The sequence below is a fragment of the Sapajus apella genome, unplaced genomic scaffold (genome assembly GCF_009761245.1).
Source record: "Sapajus apella isolate SASKATOON/1434 unplaced genomic scaffold, GSC_monkey_1.0 scaffold82, whole genome shotgun sequence".
NCBI classification, from domain to species: domain Eukaryota; kingdom Metazoa; phylum Chordata; class Mammalia; order Primates; family Cebidae; genus Sapajus; species Sapajus apella.
The window spans coordinates 7,051,471-7,073,600 of NW_022437022.1; the positions used below are offsets into that span (position 1 = coordinate 7,051,471).

The window sequence follows — 22,130 nt, forward strand, 5'->3', positions numbered from 1 at the left end:
TAAGAGTTCATAATATGCCTTTATTTTGTAATTTATAAACAACTTCTGACTCGTCCTTTGAAAGTTAATTATAATTGATGACTGCTTTTCTTACATCTGTTTCAAGTCCAAGAGAGGGGCAGATTGCAGTTCTTGATTTAACAAACAGAAAGGGGAGGAGGATGACCTTAACTACAAATAATACTCCACTGTGACAATACTGCCGTAAAACTTCCATGCTGGCTGTTCTTTCACATGTTCTCTTTTGATGGCTGTAGTAGTTGATGGTTTTATATGTTCAAAACAATTAATGCTTCCATTTATTCATAGATTCTCCGAGGTTCCTGTAGAACCACACCAGCTTCTGTCATGGCACTTTGTAGTCGTTTCATCTGGGTTTGAAGATCAGTAAAAAAGGAAAAGATTAAGTCTGCACCACAAGTAGGCTGAACATACTTTCACTTTCCAAAAGACAAATACATTGATTTGTTCTTGCTACCTTTCCAGCCTACAATGGTTTCTCAGAAAGTGATCTTAATAACATAGGTAGGACAAAGGAAATGTAGAGATGTCAAGGTTCAGCAGCATTTCAAAGTATTATACGGACAAGATGTCAGCATATGAACAGGAAACACAGTGGCTGACATCATGGACTACAGAATCAGTCACCCTGGGTTTGAAATCCACCATATACTGTCTCGGGGCAAGTAAGCCTCAATGTATTCTGTACAGATTGGGAATACCAGTCCCTATCCTATGGACTGATGTGAGGATTAAATGAAGTAACACTGTTGAGGTACTCACCAAAGGGTCTGACACATGGAAAAGTACTTGGTAAATAAAAACTATTATTATGTAAGTTACCTAATGACAAGAATTAACATAATACCTTTTAAATAAGCACATGAAAACAAAAATACCGAGTCTGAAGCTGCCTCCCATGGCGTTGGTTGGTAGACCATGAAGTTGATTCCCGCCTCTAAGCATCTCTGTGCCAGCACTCGGCCTACGTTCTCACAAGCCACCACATTTCTGGTACTATAAAGGTGCTTTTTAATAGCCCATTCTCGAGTGGATGCCGAAACCACAACCTTGCCATTTTGATGCTCCACAAATGCGTCTACATGATGCTGAGTCCTTATAACTCGCAACCTAAATGGGGTGAGAAGATTAAAAGTCATAAAATAATCTGTATCTTAACGTTACATTGAGGTGAATAAATGACTAAATATTTTTCAACAATCCAGTGTTTGGTTAATTTATTTCAACATATTTAACTTGAATTTTGCTTGGCAAAAGTTTTTCCTCCGCCTTTATGAGAATATCCTCAATAATAACAACCTAAATAGTTCCACTTAACCTCAAGTATCATAAAGACATTTGTTTCTGAAGAACTGTTTTATTTACGTATCTACTACAAAAAGGGATTTGAAGAGGCAGAGCTAAGTTACTAAACATACGCATGATGTGGATATACTTACTCTTTGCTTTTATTTTATAGCTAGCACCAAAATAAATGTAAGATGGAGCAAAAATTTAAATGTAAAAACTGAAATCATAACAGTACTACAAGAAAACATGGGAATTGTTTTTATAATCTCAGGGTAAGCATATTTAAATATGACATCAAACCATGTCATATGGCTTTTATTATTATTATTTGAGATGGAGTTTCACTTGTTGCCCAGGCTGGAGTGCAATGGCGAGCGATTTTGGCTCACTGCACCCTCCACCTCCCGCGTTCGAGCGATTCTCCTGCCTCAGCCTCCCAAGAAGCTGGGATTACAGGCATGCGCCACCACACCAGCTAATTTTGTAGTATTTTTAGTAGACAGGAGTTCTCCATGTTGGTCAGGCTGGTTGCGAACTCCCAACCTCAGGAGTTCCACCTGCCTCGGCCTCCCAAAGTGTTGGGATTACAGGCGTGAGCCACTGCACCCAGCCTGGCTTTCATTATTTTTTAGAGACAGGATCTCACTCTGTCACCCAGGTTGGAGTACAGTAGTGTAACCACAGCTCACTGTAGCCTCAAACTCCTAGGCTCAAGAAACCCTCCAGCCTTAGTTTCCCAAGTTGTTGGCATTACAGGTGCATGCCACTGCACCAAGCTAATTTTAATTTTATTCTGTAGGGTCTCATCATGTTGCCCAGGCTGGTAACAAACTCCTGGCCTCAAGTGACCCTCCCTTCTCAACCTCCTAAAGCACCAGGATTATGGGCATGAGCCACTGGGCCCAGCTTCATATGGCCTTTTTTTTTTTAAGACAAGATCTGCCTCTGTCGTCCAGGGTGTAATACAGAGGCACAAATTTGACTCACTGGAGCCTCTCGCCTCCTGGGTTCAAGCCGTTCTTCCACCTCAACCTCTCAAGTAGCTGTGACTACAGGTGCATGCCACCACACCCAGCGAATTTTTATATTTTTTGTAGAGACAGGGTTTTACCATGTTTCCCAGGCTGGACTCTAACTCCTAAGCTTGAGCAGTCTGCCCACCTCAGCATCCCAAGTGCTGGGGTTACAGGCTAAGCCAGCATGCCCAGCCCTTCATATGGTATAAAAAAGAAATGATGGACACAATTTCCTGCATGGTTAAAAAAAAAGTAAAATGAAGTCAAAAGAAAAGGAATGAAACAAAAAATATTTTAGGCTGGGTATGTGACTCACGCTTATAACCCCAGCACTTTGGGAGGCTGAGGCTGGAGGACTGCTGGAGCCCAAGAGTTCAAGACCAGCCCAGAAAACATAGTGACACCGTGTCTCTACAAAAAAAAAAAAAAAAAAAAATAGAAAAAATCAGCCAGGCATGGTGGCATGCACCTGTAGTCCCAGCTATTTGGGAGGCTGAGGGGGGAAGATTGCTTGAGCCTGGGAGGCTGTAGCTGCGGTGAGCCGTGATCATGCCCTGTACTCCAGCCTGGGAGACAGAGTAGAACCCTGTCACAAAAATATAAAAATAAAACTTCAAAGGCAAAGCATTATCTGAACAGACTGTTCACAGAAAAAAATATTAATGACTCAAACTCGTACAAATATGCCCAATCTCACTAATAAAATGCATGGGCAAGACAAGTCATTGCAACACTGTAATCATAAAAGATAATCATCCACTGGGGGCCAGTTAAGTAAAATCCATGCAATAGTATTCCATATAGTTAATGAAATGAATGAAATAATGCTTTATAATGATGATGACAATAGTTAACGTTTACTGAGCACTTACTATATGCCAGGCCTGTCTTAAACTGTTAGGTTTGTAAATATAGCTTATGTCTCAATTCTATTATTTTTTCTAAAGCTGTAGAACTAACACTGAAAGGTTAAGTAACTTGAAAATGATTAGAACTAGTAAGTAATGGAGCCATGGTTTAAGTCCCAGTGGGTGGCTCCCGAGTCAATGCTCTTAACTGCCCTGAACAATCTCCAAGATGTATTTTTAAGTGGGTGGTTGAGGGTGGTGGCGAAGGAAGTTGCCAACGTGTTTATGGTATGCTAAGATTTATCATTTTTTAAAGATTTTGCTTATTTACATAGACTGTCTCTAGAAGGACACACAAGAAACTGTACTCCCTTTCAATTTTATAACATATATACATATTATACTTTAGAAAGTTAAGTTTAAGTTAAAGAAAACATACCCAAATCAGAAGAGTCTCACTAGGATTCTTAATGTGAAACAGAAAAGCCATTAGATTTAGAAATATGGATTCCACTCCTGGTTTTCCTGGTGGCTCTAGTAAAAATCACAGTCTCTTAAACCAGGAGTCAACAATCTTTTTTTACAAAGTGCCAGATAGTAAATATTTTAGGCTTTGTAGGCCATACAGTTTCTGCTGAAACTGTTCAACTCAGCCACTGTAGTGCCAGAACAGCCAGTTGATCTGTAAACAAATGAGAATGAGTACAGCTATGTTCTAAGAAAACTTTCTTTGTGGACAATTAAGTTTGATTTTCATTTAATTTTCACAAGTCACAAACTATTCTTTTAATATTTTTTAACTTAAAAAAGTAAAAACAATTTTTTAGCTCACAAGCTACCTTTGGCCCACAGGCCATAGTCTGCTGACCCCTGTCCTAAACCATTTCAAGGAAGGGCCCGATTCATGATGTCAAAATCATTTTCTACTATAATATTCTAAAATTCTCTACTGTTAATATTGTGAGTAGGGCAGACAGAGAAAAAATGAGAAAACACACCTCTAGTTGTTTAAATGATCCAAATATGAAGTGAAAGTAATACGTTGGGGCCAGGCGCAGTGGCTCATGTCTATAATCCCAACACTTTGGGAGGCTAAGCCAGGCAGATCTCTTGAGCTCACCAGTTTGAGACCAGCCTTTTTAATGGCAAAAAATACCAAATTTCTACAAAAAATACCAAAAAAATTTAGCTGGGCATAGTGGTGTGTGCCTGCAATCCCAGACGTGTAGGAGGCTGAGATGGGAGAATTGTTTTGAGCTTGGGAGGCAGAGGTTGCAGTGAGCCAAGATCACACCACTGCACTCCAGCCTGGGCGACAGAGCCAGATGTTGTTTCAAACAAAACAAAACAAATTAGGCGGGAGTAGTGGCATGCGCCTGTAGTCCCAGCCACTCAGGAGGCTGAGGTAGCAGGATTGCTTGAGGCTGGGGAGGTCAAGGCTACAGTGAGCAGAGATCATGCCACTGCATTCTAGCCTGGGCAACAGAGCCAGATCCTGTCTCAAAAACAAAGAAAAAAGAAAGTAATAGGTTGGGTGTTTCAAAGATTTTTAGCCTTCAGATTCAGATTATTTAAAAATTGAATTTTTGTATTTTTAGTAAAGACAGGGTTTCACCATGTTGGCCAGGCTGGTCTCAAACTCCTGACCTCAGATGCAAAGTGATGGGATTACAGACATGAGACATTCTGGCCCGGCCAGAATGATCTTTAAAAACCGGTTGTGGCTCAAGCTTTAAATCCTCTCGTAGTGTCCCACTACAGTGAAAATAAACTCTAAAGTGCTTATCTTGATTTACAAAGCTAATGATCTGTCTCCTCCTTACCCCTCCATGTTCATCTTAGGCCATTTACCCTCTGCTCACTTAACTTCAGAACCACAAGCCCTTCAGTTCCTCAAACACCCCAGCTCATACCCACCCCAGCAGTTTCCTCAGCTTGGAGTGCTCTTTCTGATAGATGACTCAGCTTCTTCATGTAAGATTTCAGCTTTTTAAATGTCACCTCCTCAGACAGGCCTTAGTAGGTACCCCGTCCTCTATTCTAACATCTTCTTTAAATATCCGCCATCACACTTATTTATTGTTTGTTCCAGCCCCTTCGCTAACCCCGCCTCTACTCGCCGCAAGGCAGCTTCCTGGGAGCGTGCCTGGCGTTGGTTGAATGAATTAATGAATGAATGAAAATAGTCTGTAGAGTGCAGTGCCCTGCTCTGTCAATCACAAGCAGATTTAATTACCTGTGCCAGAACTCACGGGAGGGCCACACCGTCCGCCAGCCCCGCTCTTTCCTGGCTACAGATAAGAGCTCCAGGTTCCGGGGGTTCCGGTTGGTGAACTCTGGGGCGACAGCTTCCTTTTCCACAGGGTCCACTTCAGGTTTCGCCGCTGGCTTGGAGCTGGTTGAGAGAGCTGCGAACCCGCACCCTGGGCAACGGAAACCCGCAAGGGGCTTAAAAATGACGGATACGGACAGCGCACGAACCTGCTCTAATGTCTATCCCATTCACACCCCGAATCTTCAGGCCCGGGAAGGAGGACGAAAAACAAGTATGCCCACGGGGTGGAGTCAGCACGGACCCCATCCTTAACTTCCTACTGTGGTCCTCCGAGTGCCGTGAGCTCCAACACCCTTCGATCCGGCACGTGGAATGCACAATAGAGCCCGCACGTTCCAATGTACTGGGCAGGCCCTGGCGACTGAGCTGGGAGAAGGGGGACAAGACCAATTACCCGGGTTCCTGCAAACCGAGGACAACCCCCAGAGCCGCGACCGAAGCGCCATCGCTGAGACGATCTCGGAAAAGCTTCGCCTCCCTTTCCTCACGGACGACTCGGTCGCTCGCCGGCCGCAGCCATATCAAGTGAGGGAAAAGCCTTCGGCTCCAGTAGGTCCCTGAATTCTCCACGCCAGACGCTCTCGACCCGGAAGCAGCGAGTCCCCTGCCACTGAGTGGCCAAGAGGGCGATCCGTTATCCCGCACCGCCAATCACCGCTCACGTCGAGGGGCACGCAGGCCCTGGAGCCCACTAAACGCCTCGTGGCAACGCCCACGACCACGCGTTTTGCTTCACTTCAGGGTCAAAGGCACTCACAACTTTACATCTCATTTGGGTTCTCTATTCGGAGAGTTTGGGCGGTCACTGCCTGGCCCACACACACCCTAACTGGGCACCGCATAGAAATCAGGCAGGGCAAGATGCAGTTTTCTCCTTAAAAAAAGGTGGTGGTCTTCCTGCAACCAAAAATTATCCCGCTTGGTCGGCTGGAAAAACTGCCTCCTCTCACCCAGGTTTGTGCCCCTAAACTTTTGCTCCTGAGGCCTGGAGCAAAGCCGGCGATCTGCCTCATGCTCCCGGCGTAGGGACAAGGAAAAAGACATTAAAACTAAAACGGAAGACTCGCTCTGAACTCCAGCTTTGGCTTGGAGAAGGGCCCGCCCCTCCCGTTACACCCCAACTCCCAGCTCCACCCTGCCTACAATCTTTTCTAGAAGGCACTAGAATGCCCCACTGCGTCTGCGCAACGCTGCTTGAGGCGAAAGTTCAGCCTCTTCCCAGCAGGGCAAGATCCGACTTCCGTTCTCCTACTTCGCGCCCTTCCCATTGGCTATCTAATTGGATAAAAATACTGAGCCCGCCCCTTTCGGGCTCCTAACTTCTGTCACAGTCCCGTTTCTCTACCTGCTGCCCCCACCGCTTCTACTTTCCCGCCGTGCCCCGCGGCTGGGCAGGGGCAGCCGGGAAACGGGTGGGGCGGTGTTACCCAGCAGCTCTCGCGGCATCGCTCGGTGCCGCTCCACGCCGTTGTCGCTACTGCTGCGGTCGCCGGTCAGCAGAGGGGCCGCGATACTGGTTCCCCTCGGTTTGCGCAGAATTCGACGTGTACTGCTGTCGTGAAAATGGAGGGGCCTTTGTCCGTGTTCGGGGACCGCAGCACTGGGGAGGCGATCCGATCCCAGAATGGTAAGTGCAGGCCGGGCCTGGGTCGGGTTCGCTGGCAGGGCGGGCGGAGTCCCACCGCTACCAGCCCGCGGCTGCCTTCTTTGGGCTTCTTCTTTATCTCTGCTGAAAGGGTCCCGGGGCACAACGGCCGCACCCGGCCCACCCGCCGTTCTCAGCGGGGAGGAGCCCAGGACCGCGCTGCAGGGTTTTGAGACCGGCACCGCGTGGGTGTGGTGTCAGGAGCGGCGTTGGAAACGTCTCTCTCCGCGGGAGAGCGGGGCCTCCCGGGCTCACACCCCCTTTTGTTGTAGAGCAACCCCCTAAGCGTCCGCGTTAGACGCTAGGTTTCCGAGAAAAGAGTAGATTGACCCGCGAGCCCTCTGATGAGCCCAGTGCCGTGTCGAGATCGGGTGCTCGGCGTCCAGCTCTGTCCGGGTTGACAGTTTCTTACAGTATAGTTAGCCTAGGAAGCGCTACTCGAGTGCGTTGACCCCAGGAGACGGCAGCGCCAACTACCTTCCCCATTGAACTACCGATTTTTTCCCTCACAGATGAGCAGAAACTTGCAGGATCTGAAGGAAAAGGCTGGTATAGGTATACGAAGTGGCAGAGCATGAAAATTGTGGTTATTACTTTTTTTCAGTTCTCCCACCATCAGATCCGTGCCAGCCAATCAAAGCTTTACCAAACAGCCTCGCTTTGTTTAGAGATGGGGTCCCACTGTCGCCCAGGCGGGAGTGCCATCGTAGCTCACTGCAGTCTCCTAGTACAAGCCCGCGCCGCCACATCCAGCTTTTTTTATTTTTATTTTTTGTAGAAATGAGTTTCGTTATATTGGCGGGGGCGGCCTCAAACTCCTGGCATCAAGCGATCTTCCTGCTTGATCCAGTGTTGGGATTACAGGTGTGTGAACCACAATGTCTGGCCCCATTTAGACTCTTAGTAGGATGTTTTTTAAACAATTAACACAGATGTGTAGACTGGAGAAATACAGGGGCTGTTGGATGTCATTTACCTTTAGGCTGAAATTCTTCTTTCAGTTATGGATTATTCTCATTTCTTTGTTTTTTTGTTTTTTTTTTTTAAACTTGTCTACAGTTATGGCTGCAGCTTCGATTGCCAATATTGTAAAAAGTTCTCTTGGTCCAGTTGGCTTGGATAAAATGTTGGTGGATGATATTGGTGTAAGTACATGTAACTGTCGTGTTGGTTGCCTTCAAGTAAAACTGTCTTCAGTGTTTTGTTACGTTTACTCTTTGATTTTATCAGAATCCAGGTACTGGAAGGTGATATTAAAGGTGAACGTGTATTAGAATGGGGCTGTGTTGATTTTTATAAGTGGTTCATATTTTCTCCTGCTGATTTCCTAGGATGTAACCATTACTAACGATGGTGCAACCATCCTGAAGTTACTGGAGGTAGAACATCCTGCAGCTAAAGTTCTTTGTGAGCTGGCTGATCTGCAAGACAAAGAAGTTGGAGATGGAACTACCTCAGTGGTAGGTAGACTGGCTAAAAAATGATTGTTTTTCTAAAAATGACTTTCAGAGTTGAAGCCATAAGTGGGCCATTTGTGCTGTGTCAGAAATAAGTTATATATTCTAAATGCCCAGCAGACTGAGCAAAAAGAAAAAAGAAGTTACACACTTAAGAGAGAAAATAAGTTTCTCAGGTGCTGATTCAGAAACAAAATTTGTAAGTTGATAGTTATAGCTAGTTTGTACAATTTAAGTAGGAAAAACTTTGAGTTCATTTAACATAGCCCTGTTGTTTTAAATGTTGGTATTCAGATAACGCACATTTTTTATGGTCTCTCAAAAGACTTGTTTCCTCCTCCATCGTGCCTTGAGACTTGGACTGGAGGACAAAATGTTACCAATTTGGCAGGGTGGGTCGGGGGAGCAATGTTTTTATATTATTTTTTTAAGAGACATCTGTACCACAGGCTGAAGTCCTGCGATGTCATATCTCACTGCAGCCTCGAACTCCTGGGCTCAAGCAATCCTTCTGCCTTAGCCTACCAGAGTGCTTTGGCTTGCAGGCATATGCCACCTCAATGAACTAATTAGTTTTAATAAAAAACTTTTTGTTTTGGTAGAGACAGGGTCTCGCTATGTTTCCCAGGCTGGTCTTGAACTCCTGGCCTCAAGTGATCCTCCCTTCTCAGCCTCTTACAGTGCTGGGGTTATCAGCATGAGCTGCTGCACCCAGCCTGTTTTATTTTTTAAATCCTGACAGGTAATCTCAGGAACTCATAATGGGAGTGTGAGAAATTAATACATCATGATCTGACAATGTGATCTTAATCTAGTCAGTAAACATGATATACAGTATGAACTCTCATAGATCATCCAACACTTTGGTATAGCAGAAACACTGTTGTTTAGTGAGAAAGATATTAATTCTGGAGAAACAAGAGATAGTTTGTGGAGAAATTGTATTTCTAGATTAAACTTCAGCCATGAAAGAATGGAATCTATTCCTAAAATATGAATATGATCTTTGTCTAACTTATGATAATGTGACTTAACAAATACTGTAGTTTTCCCCCCATAAGAAACTGAAAGAGTTTGTCTTTTTAGTTTAAAAATATTTCTGTGTTTCATATCAGCTTACAAGAACTATGTTTTTTAATAAGCCAAATAAGAGCCTAATATAGATCATATGAATAGTCAAACTCAGTTTAGCTTCTGTTGAGCACTCTGTCTCTACAGGTAATGGATGTGTTGTGCTGCTGAACTAGTTTCTTAGAACTTTTTTCTGGCTTCTATCCAGTTTTGGCCATTTGCATTTATATGTAATGCAATAAGCCCTCACTGAACGTCCACAATGGAGTCATGGAAACTGACTTTAAGAGAAAAGATGATTTGTAAAACAAAAAACAAACCAGTTTTCCTCCCCCATCAATGTTACAGTAAATAGCTTTATTTGGTATTTGAGAAATTGCTGTCCATTGTTGCAGTTTCCAAGAATTTGTGAATAACATTGAGGACTTAAAGCGTTTTGTAGAGTTCTTCTCCTCCCACCTCCCAGGTTTCTACTAACCAGTTAGTTCATTTCATCACCACCATTCTGGTTAATAATATATGGCGATTTTAGTGTCATTTCATATGTATTGCACATGTTGAGTATCAGGCATACTCAGATCAATGAATGTTTTCTCAACAGGTTATTATTGCAGCAGAACTCCTAAAAAATGCAGATGAATTAGTCAAACAGAAAATTCATCCCACATCAGTTATTAGTGGCTATCGACTTGCTTGCAAGTAAGATTGTTTGCATTCAGAGAAAAATTTTTTGATGTAATAGTTGTAACAGTGTGTTGTCTTAATGTTTTGATAGATTTATAATTTGAAAAAGCAATGTTATAGTATTTAAGTAGTAATATTTGTCATTAGAAACTTGGATCAGTATCTTTTTTCCCATTTGACTACCACATTTTCTCCTAATAATAGATTTTAGTGGCTATGCTTATGGGATAGATTAAATTTGCCATGATCTGAAGAGGGAGGGTTTTTTCGTGTCCTCCTCCTACATGAAATGGCTGAACAGATCTTATGACATTTTGGCTCTGTTAAGCATGATGAACACAAGTAGTTTGAGTAGTGACTTTACAAGCCTTTGTCTCCCCCACACTTTTAAACAGGGAAGCAGTGCGTTATATCAATGAAAACCTAATTGTTAACACAGATGAACTGGGAAGAGATTGCCTGATCAATGCTGCTAAGACATCCATGTCTTCCAAAATCATTGGAATGTATCCTTGTTGATGTCAGGGAAAAAAATGAGGCTTTTAAAACATAAGACTTTGAGATGGGCATGATAGTGTATGCCTGTAGTCCCAGATGTTAAAAAGGGTGAGGCAGAACTAAAACAGATTTACAAGAAAAAAAGCCCATTCAAAAGTGGGCGAAGGATATGAACAGACACTTTACAAAAGAAGACATACATGAGGCCAACAAACATATGAAAAAATGCTCATCATCACTGGTCATTAGAGAAATGCAAATCAAAACCACATTGAGATACCATCTCATGCCAGTTAGAATGGCGATCATTAAAAAATCTGGAGACAACATGCTGGAGAGGATGTGGAGAAATAGGAACACTTTTACACTGTTGGTGGGAGTGTAAATTAGTTCAACCATTGTGGAAGACAGTGTGGCGATTCCTCAAGGACCTAGAAATAGAAATTCCATTTGACCCAGCAATCCCATTACTGGGTGTATATCCAAAGGATTATAAATCATTCTACTATAAGGACACATGCACACGAATGTTCATTGCAGCACTGTTTACAATAGCAAAGACGTGGAACCAACCCAAATGCCCATCGACGATAGACTGGATAGGGAAAATGTGGCACATATACACCATGGAATATTATGCAGCCATCAAAAACGATGAGTTGGTGTCCTTTGTAGGGACATGGGTGAACCTGGAAACCATCATTTTCAGCAAACTGACATGAGCAGAAAATCAAACACCGCATGTTCTCACTCATAGGCAGGTGTTGAACAATGAGAACACATGGACACAGGGAGGGGAGCACTACACACTAGGGTCAGTTGGGGGGAAATAGGGGAGGGACAGCAGGGGGTGGGGAGTTGGGGAGAGATAGCATGGGGAGAAATGCCAGATACAGGTGAAGGGGAGGAAGGCAGCAAATCACACTGCCATGTGTGTACCTATGCAATAGTCTTGCATGTTCTTCACATGTACCCCAAGACCGAAAATGCAATTTTAAAAAAGTGGTGAGGCAGGAGGATTAGTTGATCCTAGGGGTTCCAGTCCAGTGTGGGAAACAGCAAGATCATGTGTGTGTGTGTTTATGCAATATCAGCAATATCAATTTTGTGCAATAAAATTTTAAATACCTATTTTATGCTAATTGATATCATTAGGAGTAATGCTGTGTTTAAATTGTCTGTTGCCTTCCTTGCTGTTTTAGGGTGAAAAGGTATGTCTAAAGTGATATGAATTGCAGATAATGATGAATAATGTACCATTTTGATGACATAAATAATGCCTGGTTCTTGAATGGATTAGATTACTAAAAGGAATTTCCTTCAAATTAACCTTGATTTTTCATGTGTACCTTTGTCCATTCCAAGTCTGTTACTGTCCTTAACTTTTGGCTTAGAAATGGTGATTTCTTTGCTAACATGGTAGTAGATGCTGTACTTGCTATTAAATACACAGATACAAGAGGCCAGCCGCGCTATCCAGTCAATTCTGTTAATATTTTGAAAGCCCATGGGAGAAGTCAAACGGAGAGTATGCTGATCAGTGGCTATGCACTCAACTGTGTGGTAGGATCCCAGGGTAAGTTTTCAGGATTTGGTTTATAGAATAAGATTGCTACAGATTAAAACTAGCTTTTTGTGGGTTATGTGCAATACATCTTTTTGTAATTTAAAGCACATACGTCTTAGAAAGAATGTAAATTTAAAGAAATAACGTGCATTTAATGCCGTAAAAATTTTCTAAGTTAAAATGTTATGAAATGTCAATTTGTGTGTTTACATACAACTGATTGTAATATTCTTTATTATGCTTTTAAGGATAGATGTAGTAACTTAATCTTACATTCACTTATAGGCATGCCCAAGAGAATTGTAAATGCAAAAATTGCTTGCCTTGACTTTAGTCTGCAAAAAACAAAAATGAAGCTTGGTGTACAGGTGGTCATTACAGACCCTGAAAAACTGGACCAAATTAGACAGAGGTATGTTGAGAAATTATTTTTGGCCTTTTAAGTGTGAGTGTCTTGGAGGACTTTAACATTTTTGGTGAAGTCAAACTGTTTTATGTAAACTTCCAGAAAAATTAGTCTGGTATTTTAAGAGGGATTTGGTGTTATACAGCCTGTACAAAAATCGGCCTTTTTCTGGAATTTTGGTTTTATCAGTCTATTGACATTAAAGATATAAAAGACAAGAATCTAGTTTCCTCAAAGCAGTACAGAACTCAGCAATTTTGCTACTGTTTGCTAGATACTGGAGGTACAAGTGTTATTAGTGGTTGGCATGTTAGAAGAGCTAATGGTGAAGGTAGTGTGACCCCTGCTGTAGATTTGACTGCCTCACCGTCACTTGAAACAATAAATAGTTTAGGCTGGGCATAGTGGCTCATGCCTATAATCCCAGCACTTTGAGAGGCTGAGGTGGGAAGAATCTCAAGCCCAGGAAGTCGAGGCTGCAGTGAGCTTTGATTGTACCACCGCACTCCAACCTGGGTGACAGAGTGAGGCCCTGTCTCAAAAACAAAACAATGAATAAACAGTAGTTAACCAAACCTTCAAGAAAGCTTTGCCAAGAGTAAGAAATGTGCTTACTTAGTCTGCACAGGTATTCTTTTTTCCTTTCTTCCTGATAAAACAAAGGGTCCTTTCTCGACAGTAAGTGTTCCAGAGTCTGTTTCCTTCTGCTTTGGAGCCTTGCATTCATTGATTCTTCTTTCACGCCTGCATCTTCCACTAATTCTGCTCTTTCCTGGATTCTTGTGGCTCTTCTGCCTTTCAAGCCTCTTAATACATCTTCCTGCTGTAGGTACTCCCTGTCCTACATCTTTATAGCCAGATGTCATGAGTCATTTACTACACAAAACTTTTCTGGTGCTTTTCATCTCTTCCCTTTTCAGCCCTCTTCTCCATTTGCGGGACTGCATGTTAAGGTCTCTAGTGTGAAATTCAGAAAGCATTTTCAGCCTTCTTACGACCTTTAGCAGCCCTTTGACTATGTCCTTCTTGAAATGCTTTCGGGGATGGGAGGCCTTGTGATGCTGCATTGTCTATCCCTTTGCCTGGACCACCATCTTCTAATACTCTCTAAGATAGTCCATTTGTTCCCATGACTTCATGTATTATCTTTCTATTCCAGAGACTCCTTAAGCTGTTTCTCTGAGCTCCAAACACGTACATCTATCTAACAGAATGCTTTTCTTTTTTTTTTTTTTTGAGACGGAGTTTCACTCATGTTACCCAGGCTGGAGTGCAATGGCGCGATCTCGGCTCACCGCAACCTCCGCCTCCTGGGTTCAGGCAATTCTCCTGCCTCAGCCTCCTGAGTAGCTGGGATTACAGGCATGCGCCACCATGCCCAGCTAATGTTTTGTATTTTTAGTAGAGACAGGGTTTCACCATGTTGACCAGGATGGTCTCGATCTCTTGATCTTGTGATCCACCCGCCTCGGCCTCCCAAAGTGCTGGGATTACAGGCTTGAGCCACTGCGCCCGGCCTCAGAATGCTTTTCAAGCATCTCAAAGTTAACATGAACTTGTGATAATACTGCAAATCTGCTCTTGACCATTTTAATGATGAGGACTCCTCCACACAGGCAGACTAGGAAATATCCTTAACTTCTTGTTTTGTTTGTACAGCTCATGAATTGTAAGCTCTAATGGTAGAGACAGAATTATTCCTTTGGCATTGTAGCCCCATCTGTAGTACAGTGTGTAGGACACAGTACTTGTTCAGGAGACAGGCTTCTTTTGAGGTTGATCAGTAATTCATTTTACTTAAAAAATTATTTGATCTCAGCCGGGCGTGGTGGCTCGCGCCTGTAATCCAAGCACTTTGGAGGCCATCTCTCATAGTTTTTGGTTTCCATACTGTAAGTGACTACCTCCTGGCAGATTCACCCATGTAACAACAGACTTCAAACTTAATCTTGTCCCATACTGAACTCTGATTTCCCATCCTGCCCCCCAAACTGTTGCTATTTATTTTACTCCAGGAGTCACCCAAGCCATAAAATTGGACTTTTCTGTTTAAGCAGTTTTCTTGCCTCAATCTCCCAAGTACCTGGGATTACAGGTGTCCACCACCATGCCTAATTTTTTGTATTTTTAGTAGAGACACGTGAAGGAAGTAGAGGAAGGTGAAGAAACTTTTGAAGAAACTTTTCATTGTGTTGGCCAGGCTGGTCTCGAACTCCTGACCTCAGATGATCCACCTGCCTCGGTCTCCCAAAGTGCTGGGATTACAGGCGTGAGCCATTGCACCCAGCCTGGACTCCTCTCCTCTCTTCATTGTCCTGTCCTAGGCTAGATTTTATGTCTTTCATGTGCTTGTAATCTCTGCATACCACTTGAGTGACAATTGCCTTGGAGTGTGATTGGTAATCCCTCTCCCCACTAGATCCTTGAAGGCAGGACTCTTGTTTCCTGTGTAACCATAGTTCTTGATTAGTAATTCAAATTCGGGTTGGGAGAGCTAAGTGGTAATTTTTTGAATTCCTTCAAATTTTCCATAAATTGGACTAATTTAAATTCTGGTCAGAGATAAGAAAGATTAATCTATGGTTATCTTGTGATAAATACTTAATGGAAGTCAAAGCTAAATTTTTTAAAAATCACAGAAGGTAACTCTGGGTTATAAAAATACTTTGCAGAGAATCAGATATCACCAAGGAGAGAATTCAGAAGATCCTGGCAACTGGTGCCAACGTTATTCTAACCACTGGTGGAATTGATGATATGTGTCTGAAGTATTTTGTGGAGGCTGGTGCTATGGCAGTTAGAAGAGTTTTAAAAAGGGACCTTAAACGCATTGCTAAAGCTTCTGGAGGTATGTCTTGTGCTGGCTCTCATGTAAAATCCTTTCATTATACCTGACCACATCAGAGGTCTTTTTACATTGGAATATTGACATGAAGCAGCTTCAAAAACATTTATATTCCCCTAATGCTTTGTGCTGTCAATACATTTATAGAACCATTTTTCATGTAACTGAACAAATTCATTAACTGAGTTTGTTGGAAATTCATAAACTGAATTTGATCACTTCAAAAATGACATAGTTCCATCTTAGGATAAAAGGTGTGTGTTGCCTAACTAAATTCTAAACTTGTATCACTTTTATCACAAATGTTATTGAGTCTAAGGATATTAAAATCATAAAAGAGCAATATTTACAGGTACTTTTTAACTCTCTTAATAGCAACTATTCTGTCAACCTTGGCCAATTTGGAAGGTGAAGAAACTTTTGAAGCTGCAATGTTGGGACAGGCAGAAGAAGTGGTCCAAGAGAGAATTTGTGATGATGAGCTGATCTTAATCAAAAAGTAAGAGCTACTTTCTAAAATTGTAAAGTTACGCAGGTTTTGTTAAGCAAAAGTAGGCTTTCTTCCCATTTATTTGCTGCTTGTAGTCTCACAGTGGTATGAGCAGTTATACGCGTGGGATAAAATAACATTGGACCACTGTAAGTTGAGATGAAGTAACCATTTTCATCTCTTCTGCATGGACTAGACATTGTTTTTGTACAGTATATCTAAAAATCCTGTGTAGGCAGAATTTAATCAAGGGCACTTTCACTATATACACTTATTTTATTAAAATACCAGTTTGAGAAATTGATGTTCTTGGCACAAAAAAAAAAAAAAAGCTGTTTTAAGAATCTCACTTTTTGTTTTTAACAGCACTAAGGCTCGTACATCGGCATCGATTATCTTACGTGGGGCAAATGATTTCATGTGTGATGAGATGGAGCGCTCTTTACATGATGCCCTTTGTGTAGTGAAGAGAGTTTTGGAGTCAAAATCTGTGGTTCCAGGTGGGGGTGCTGTAGAAGCAGCCCTGTCCATATACCTTGAAAACTATGCAACCAGCATGGTAAGAAGAGTTATTCCTTGTCTCAGCAGCCTGAGAGCAGTAGCTGTGGGCTTTTATTTTTTTTCCCTTTTGTGAAGTCACCTAATTATCTTTTTCTCCTAGGGGTCTCGGGAACAGCTTGCTATTGCAGAGTTTGCAAGATCACTTCTTGTTATTCCTAATACACTGGCAGTTAATGCTGCCCAGGACTCCACAGATCTGGTTGCAAAATTAAGAGCTTTTCACAATGAGGCTCAGGTTAACCCAGAACGTAAAAATCTAAAATGGTAAGCATACAGTTTCCCTGTCTTTTTAGCCCTCTTTTGACCTTTGGAAAACGGGATAGTAGTCAACTGCAGGGTCAGCAAACAAACACACACTTACCAAATACTACTTAACATAGAAAACTTCACAGCAAGCATTTGTTGTTTGGTCACTATAATTCAAGGGATAAATGACTAATTCTTAGCACTGGGGTGCCCTAGTTAACTGTGACTGCTAATCTCTTCCTGTTGTTTGGGTAGAAAGACTACCTACCTACAAGCTATGGGGCTGGGCCAGGTGTCTGTTGCCTGTAATCCCAGCACATTGGAAGGCCAAGGCAGGCAGAGTAACAAAGTCAGATCCAGACCATGGTGGCCAACATGGCCGAACCCTGTCTCTGCTAAAATACAGAAAATTAGCCGGGTGTGGTGGTAGGTGCCTATACCCAGCTACTCGGGAGGCTGAGGCAGGAGAGTCACTTGAACCCAGGAGGCAGAGGTTACAGTGAGCCAAGATTGCGCCATGGCACTCCAGCCTGGCAACAGAGCAAGACATTGTCTCAAAACAACAACCAAAAAGATCTCTAGTCTGACTTAAAAATCAAGTTTAAGCCTGAATGAAATAGCTGGAATTAATAGGCCACCTAATTAAGTTGTAAGCGGCCGTTTAATAGTTCTTTCTTAATTGCAGGATTGGTCTTGATTTGAGCAATGGTAAACCTCGAGACAACAAACAAGCAGGGGTGTTTGAACCAACCATAGTTAAAGTTAAGAGTTTGAAATTTGCAACAGAAGCTGCAATTACCATTCTTCGAATTGATGATCTTATTAAATTACATCCAGAAAGTAAAGATGATAAACATGGAAGTTATGAAGATGCTGTTCACTCTGGAGCCCTTAATGATTGATCTCCTGTCTCTTTATTTATAACAATGTTAAATGCAGTCGTCTTGTAGCTTGAGTATCCATTAAAATACACCAAGCTGTAAACTTGGGTTTTTGTGATGTAGGAAATGGTTTCCATCTGTGCTTTGGTCCTCTGATTTCACATATTATAACCCTAGTACTTTATTAGTTTAAAAAGAAATTGAGGTGGTTCAAAGTTCATGCTCTCTGAACACACATTGCTATTCCCATCCCACCGCCAATGCACAGGGCCGCAACACCACGACTTCCGCCTGTTCTCTCCAGTGCGTGTAACAGGGTCACAAGAATTCGACAGCCAGATGCTCCAAGAGGGTGGCCCAAGGCTACAGCCCCTCCTTGAATGTTGACCTAAGGGGAAGAAGAGACTTAGATTGTTTATTCTTCTGTGGACAGTTTAAAACCCTAAATTTGTCCTTTTCCTCCTAATGTTGTATTAGCATGCTACCCTTTCAAACTCAGATTTCCATTTTAACTGCTTAGGAATAAATTCACACCCTTGTGAAAATTCATCCCTGACTATCTTACCTCCTTCCTTTTATGCCAAGTAAACTAACGTGCTTTAAAATAAGTGAACTCCGTCTTAGTAACTGGTATTTACCCACATGGCCAAGGCGTGGAAAAAATTGCATTGTGAAATTCATTGGAGAGCTCTCAGGATTACTTGTGCATCTTTACCTTCTCTGGGTTTAGTCCAAGTTCTTTAACTATTGCAACAGAGAGAGCTGCAAAGGCTTCATTGATTTCAAATATATCAACATCCTCCAGTGACCAACCTGCTTTTGTAACCTAAAGGAAAGATTCACAGAAAAGACGTCTGAACTTGGGTGGAAGGGCTAAAGTTAAACCATTCTTTGCTGACAGAAATGTGAAATATGCTGCATAATACTGAATGGTCTCTTAACTGCTACTTTGGTGTTTTCTTAATTTTTTTTTTTTTTTTAAATATAGTGACATTCTCATACATTTTTGCCTTACTGATATCCATTCCATCCAAAAGGTTAAGGTTGTGATCTAAAAGATTCCTTAGAAATTCTAAATTGTCTTAAATTTTGAACCAGTAGCATCTGTTATGTGTACTGAAGCGTAATGAAACAATCAGTTCCCCTAAAAAGCAGGTGATCTAAATGCTCTCAGTGGCTGGGGGTAGTGGCTCACACCTGTAATCTTAATGCTTTGGGAGCCAAGAGGATCACTTGAGCTCAGGAGTTCAAATCCAGCAACACAGGACCTTGTCTGTACAAAATATTAAGAGGTTAGGCATGGCGGTGCACCTGTAGTTAAGCTAACTCAGGAGGCTGAAGCTGGAGGAATATCTGAGCCCAGGCGTTCTGAGGCTGCAGTGAACTATATGATAATGCCACTGCACTCCAGCCTGGACGACAGACCAAGACCTTATCTCAAAAATAGAAATAAATGTTCTTGGTTACTCTTATGGTAGGGAAAGACTAGAGAACAACTAAATGAATAAGCTCATTTAAGGCTAACGGGAAGACAAATTTCATAAAAGGGAATAGAGTTATACTCACAGCTTGTTTTATGGCTGGAACTGGTCCTATTCCCATAATGGAAGGCTCCACACCCACTTGCGACCAGGAAACTATCTGTGCTAAAGGTGTAAGCCCACGTTTATCAGCTTCTGACTTCTTCATAAGAACCACAGCTGCAGCACCATCATTCATTCCTGTAAAATATGAGTGACTTGATTCTACAATGCTTATTCAGTTACATACTGGCTTCTTTACCACCTGAAGACACGAGTTAAATGATTTTACATGTTGACTAAGGCATTTACTATAATTCAACAGGCTTTACAGTATACATAGAAATTATGTTTGACAATATATTGACCACAAAACTTTCCAACTAGAGAAAGTGGTAGGATAATAGCAGTCAGGGCTGGGTGTGGATTATACCTGTAATCCCTGCACTGTAGGAGGCAGAGGTGGGTGGATTACCTACAGTCAGGAGTTCAAGACCAGCCTGACCAATATGGTGAAACCCCCATCTCTAGTAAAAATAGAAAAATTAGCCAGGTGTAGTGGTGTGCACCTGTAGTCCCAGCTACTCGGGAGGCTGAGAGTAGAATTGCATGAACCCAGGAGGCGGACATTACAGTGAGCTGAGATCGCACCACTGCACTCCAGCCTGGGTGACAGAGTGAGACTCCATCTCAAAAAAAAAAAAAATAAAAGATTACAGCAGTCAGGGAGAGGAGATCTCTGAAAGGAAATGGAAGAATAATAAGTCTGGGCCTCACAAGGAGGTACTGGGAGTTTCTAGTACTGGAAAAATACAAATGTAGATAAACTGAAGTTCCCTAATTTACTTTTTTATTTAGATTTCTAGTTGGGATGTCAAGAAACCAAAATAATTCTTTCAGTATAGGTTAAGTCAATGATCAGATAGAAGTGACAACATGTTTCCTTAAACTTTTAAGAATAACTTTGTATATAAATATGAGTTGGGTGTGGTGGCTGATGCCTGTAGTTCCCCAGCTACTTGGGAGGTTAAGGCAGTGGGGCTCACTTGAACCCAGGAGTTTGAGGCTGCAGTGAGCAGTGATCATGCCACTGCACTCCAGCCTGGGTGACAGAGCAAGTCCCTGTCTGAAAAAATAGTACTTTTGTATATAAATAGAAAAATATTCACTTGGTAGACCTTACAGAACATAGTATTCCCCCAGATGTCCTACAGAAAATCTAACCTGAAGCATTAGCTGGGGTGACTGTTCCTGTTCCATCTGTAAGAAAGTAAGGTTTTAGCTTGGACATGGCCTCCATGTTGCTACCATGGCGAGGAAACTCATCTGTTTTAACTTCAATAAGACCTAAATGAAGGAAAACCAATTAAGATTACTCCAGAGACAGAAGTAAAGGGTGCTGGGAATAGTGGGTTTCTCAGACATGGAACATGAGGATTCATACTCAGCAGAAAGGTTTTAATATGTAACCACCTTGATTACAATAGGAGGAAAGTACACACAAGAATTATTGTACATGAAAACAATTTATCCTTATGAGACACCTGTGTTTTACAAATCCATATCCCTTCCTGAGGAAAGTAGTTACCAGGGACCTGTTTGTGTAAAGTTCTGCTATGGTTTGGGTCACAGTACTTGGCTGGATACAAGTGAGAGGATCAGGGAGTCTCAAAGCCAATCCTGCACTGCTGGCTGGACATAAGAGATGTCAATTATCAAAAAGGGAGCTTGATGGTAGCATTCTGTATTAGAAAATAGTGAGTGGCTGGGCGCGGTGGCTGACTCCTGTAGTCCCAGCACTTTGGGAGGCCGAGATGGGCAGATGACAAAGTCAGAAGTTCAAGACCAGCCTGGCCAGCATGGAGAAACCCTATCTCTGCTAAAAATACAAAAATTAGCTGGGTGTGGTGCAACGCACCTATAATCCCAGGTACTTGGGAGGCTGAGGCAGGACAATCACTTGAACCCAGGAGGTGGAGAGTGCCGTGAGCCGAGATCACGCCTCTGCACTCCAGCCTGGGCAACAAGAGTGAAACTCCATCTCAGAAAAAAAAAAGAAAATAGTGAGTGACCCCAAAAGATCCACCCTTTAGAAATGTGAAGGGGAGGCCGGGCGCGGTGGCTCACGCCTGTAATCCCAGCACTTTGGAGGCTGAGGCGGGTGGATCACGAGGTCAAGAGATCGAGACCATCCTGGTCAACATGGTGAAACCCCGTCTCTACTAAAAAACTACAAAAAATTAGCTGGGCATGGTGGCGCGTGCCTGTAATCCCAGCTACTCAGGAGGCTGAGGCAGGAGAATTGCCTGAACCCAGGAGGCGGAGGTTGCGGTGAGCGCCATTGCACCCCAGCCTGGGTAACAAGGCGAAACTCTGTCTCAAAAAAAAAAAAAAAAGAAATGTGAAGGGGAGACACACACCCAAGCAGCAAGAAGTAATGGGTGTCCACTTCTGAGGAGGTTGAGCCTATACAGGAAACAGGTCAGCTGGTGCCTCCTAACAACCATGAGCCAATGCTCCAGTTTCTCATAAAACCTGCTGTATGTGCACAGCAGTCATGGGCACTCTGGAACCAAGAGTGCCTGAATGCTGACATAGTTCCCATGTTGCCATGTCCTGTAAACCCATCACCCCCTCCCCACATTCATGTATCCAGGACATATCTTTGCAGCCTGAAAAACATCACTGAGATATAATTTCTAAAGATTCATATGTATTACTCTTTTAGATGTTACTCATTCCTATAAAT

General features: G+C 42.5%; 3 protein-coding genes and 2 non-coding genes across 7 annotated transcripts in view; 3 read left to right on the top strand and 2 right to left on the bottom strand.

Moving 5' to 3' along the window:
* On the bottom strand, window positions 1–6,901 carry MRPL18 (mitochondrial ribosomal protein L18). 2 transcript variants are annotated; one of them, XM_032253151.1, is made up of 4 exons: window positions 5,905–6,901; window positions 5,412–5,598; window positions 900–1,131; window positions 1–371 (listed from the first exon to the last, which is right to left on the bottom strand). In XM_032253151.1, the coding sequence occupies exons 1-4, from the start codon at window positions 5,954–5,956 to the stop codon at window positions 300–302; spliced, it is 543 nt and encodes a 180-aa protein (XP_032109042.1). In that variant the 5' UTR covers window positions 5,957–6,901; the 3' UTR covers window positions 1–299. The 2 variants fall into 2 exon arrangements, with proteins under 2 accessions (XP_032109042.1, XP_032109043.1); XM_032253152.1 differs by having other exon boundaries at window positions 304–371; window positions 1,049–1,131.
* TCP1 (t-complex 1) lies at window positions 6,878–18,061 on the top strand. The gene is made up of 12 exons (XM_032253148.1): window positions 6,878–7,137; window positions 8,215–8,300; window positions 8,487–8,615; window positions 10,285–10,382; window positions 10,763–10,873; window positions 12,260–12,441; window positions 12,718–12,844; window positions 15,511–15,686; window positions 16,059–16,182; window positions 16,540–16,732; window positions 16,835–16,998; window positions 17,666–18,061. Exons 1-12 carry the CDS (start codon window positions 7,074–7,076, stop codon window positions 17,880–17,882), a joined length of 1,671 nt encoding a protein of 556 aa, XP_032109039.1. The 5' UTR covers window positions 6,878–7,073; the 3' UTR covers window positions 17,883–18,061.
* On the top strand, window positions 10,535–10,674 carry LOC116533498. The gene has a single exon (XR_004261322.1). It is a non-coding gene; the product is annotated as a small nucleolar RNA SNORA29 (small nucleolar RNA).
* Window positions 16,244–16,375, top strand: LOC116533497. The gene has a single exon (XR_004261321.1). It is a non-coding gene; the product is annotated as a small nucleolar RNA SNORA20 (small nucleolar RNA).
* The window catches only part of ACAT2 (acetyl-CoA acetyltransferase 2), a 19,196-nt gene continuing 14,941 nt past the window's right edge, over window positions 17,876–22,130 (bottom strand). For both annotated transcript variants that reach the window (XM_032253149.1, XM_032253150.1), the window contains exons 6-9: window positions 20,606–20,728; window positions 19,428–19,582; window positions 18,577–18,687; window positions 17,876–18,249 (exon numbers count right to left, since the gene is read on the bottom strand). In XM_032253149.1, coding sequence (XP_032109040.1) covers window positions 18,079–18,249; window positions 18,577–18,687; window positions 19,428–19,582; window positions 20,606–20,728 — 560 coding nt within the window. In that variant the 3' untranslated portion in view covers window positions 17,876–18,078. The remainder of the gene's footprint in view (window positions 18,250–18,576; window positions 18,688–19,427; window positions 19,583–20,605; window positions 20,729–22,130) is intronic.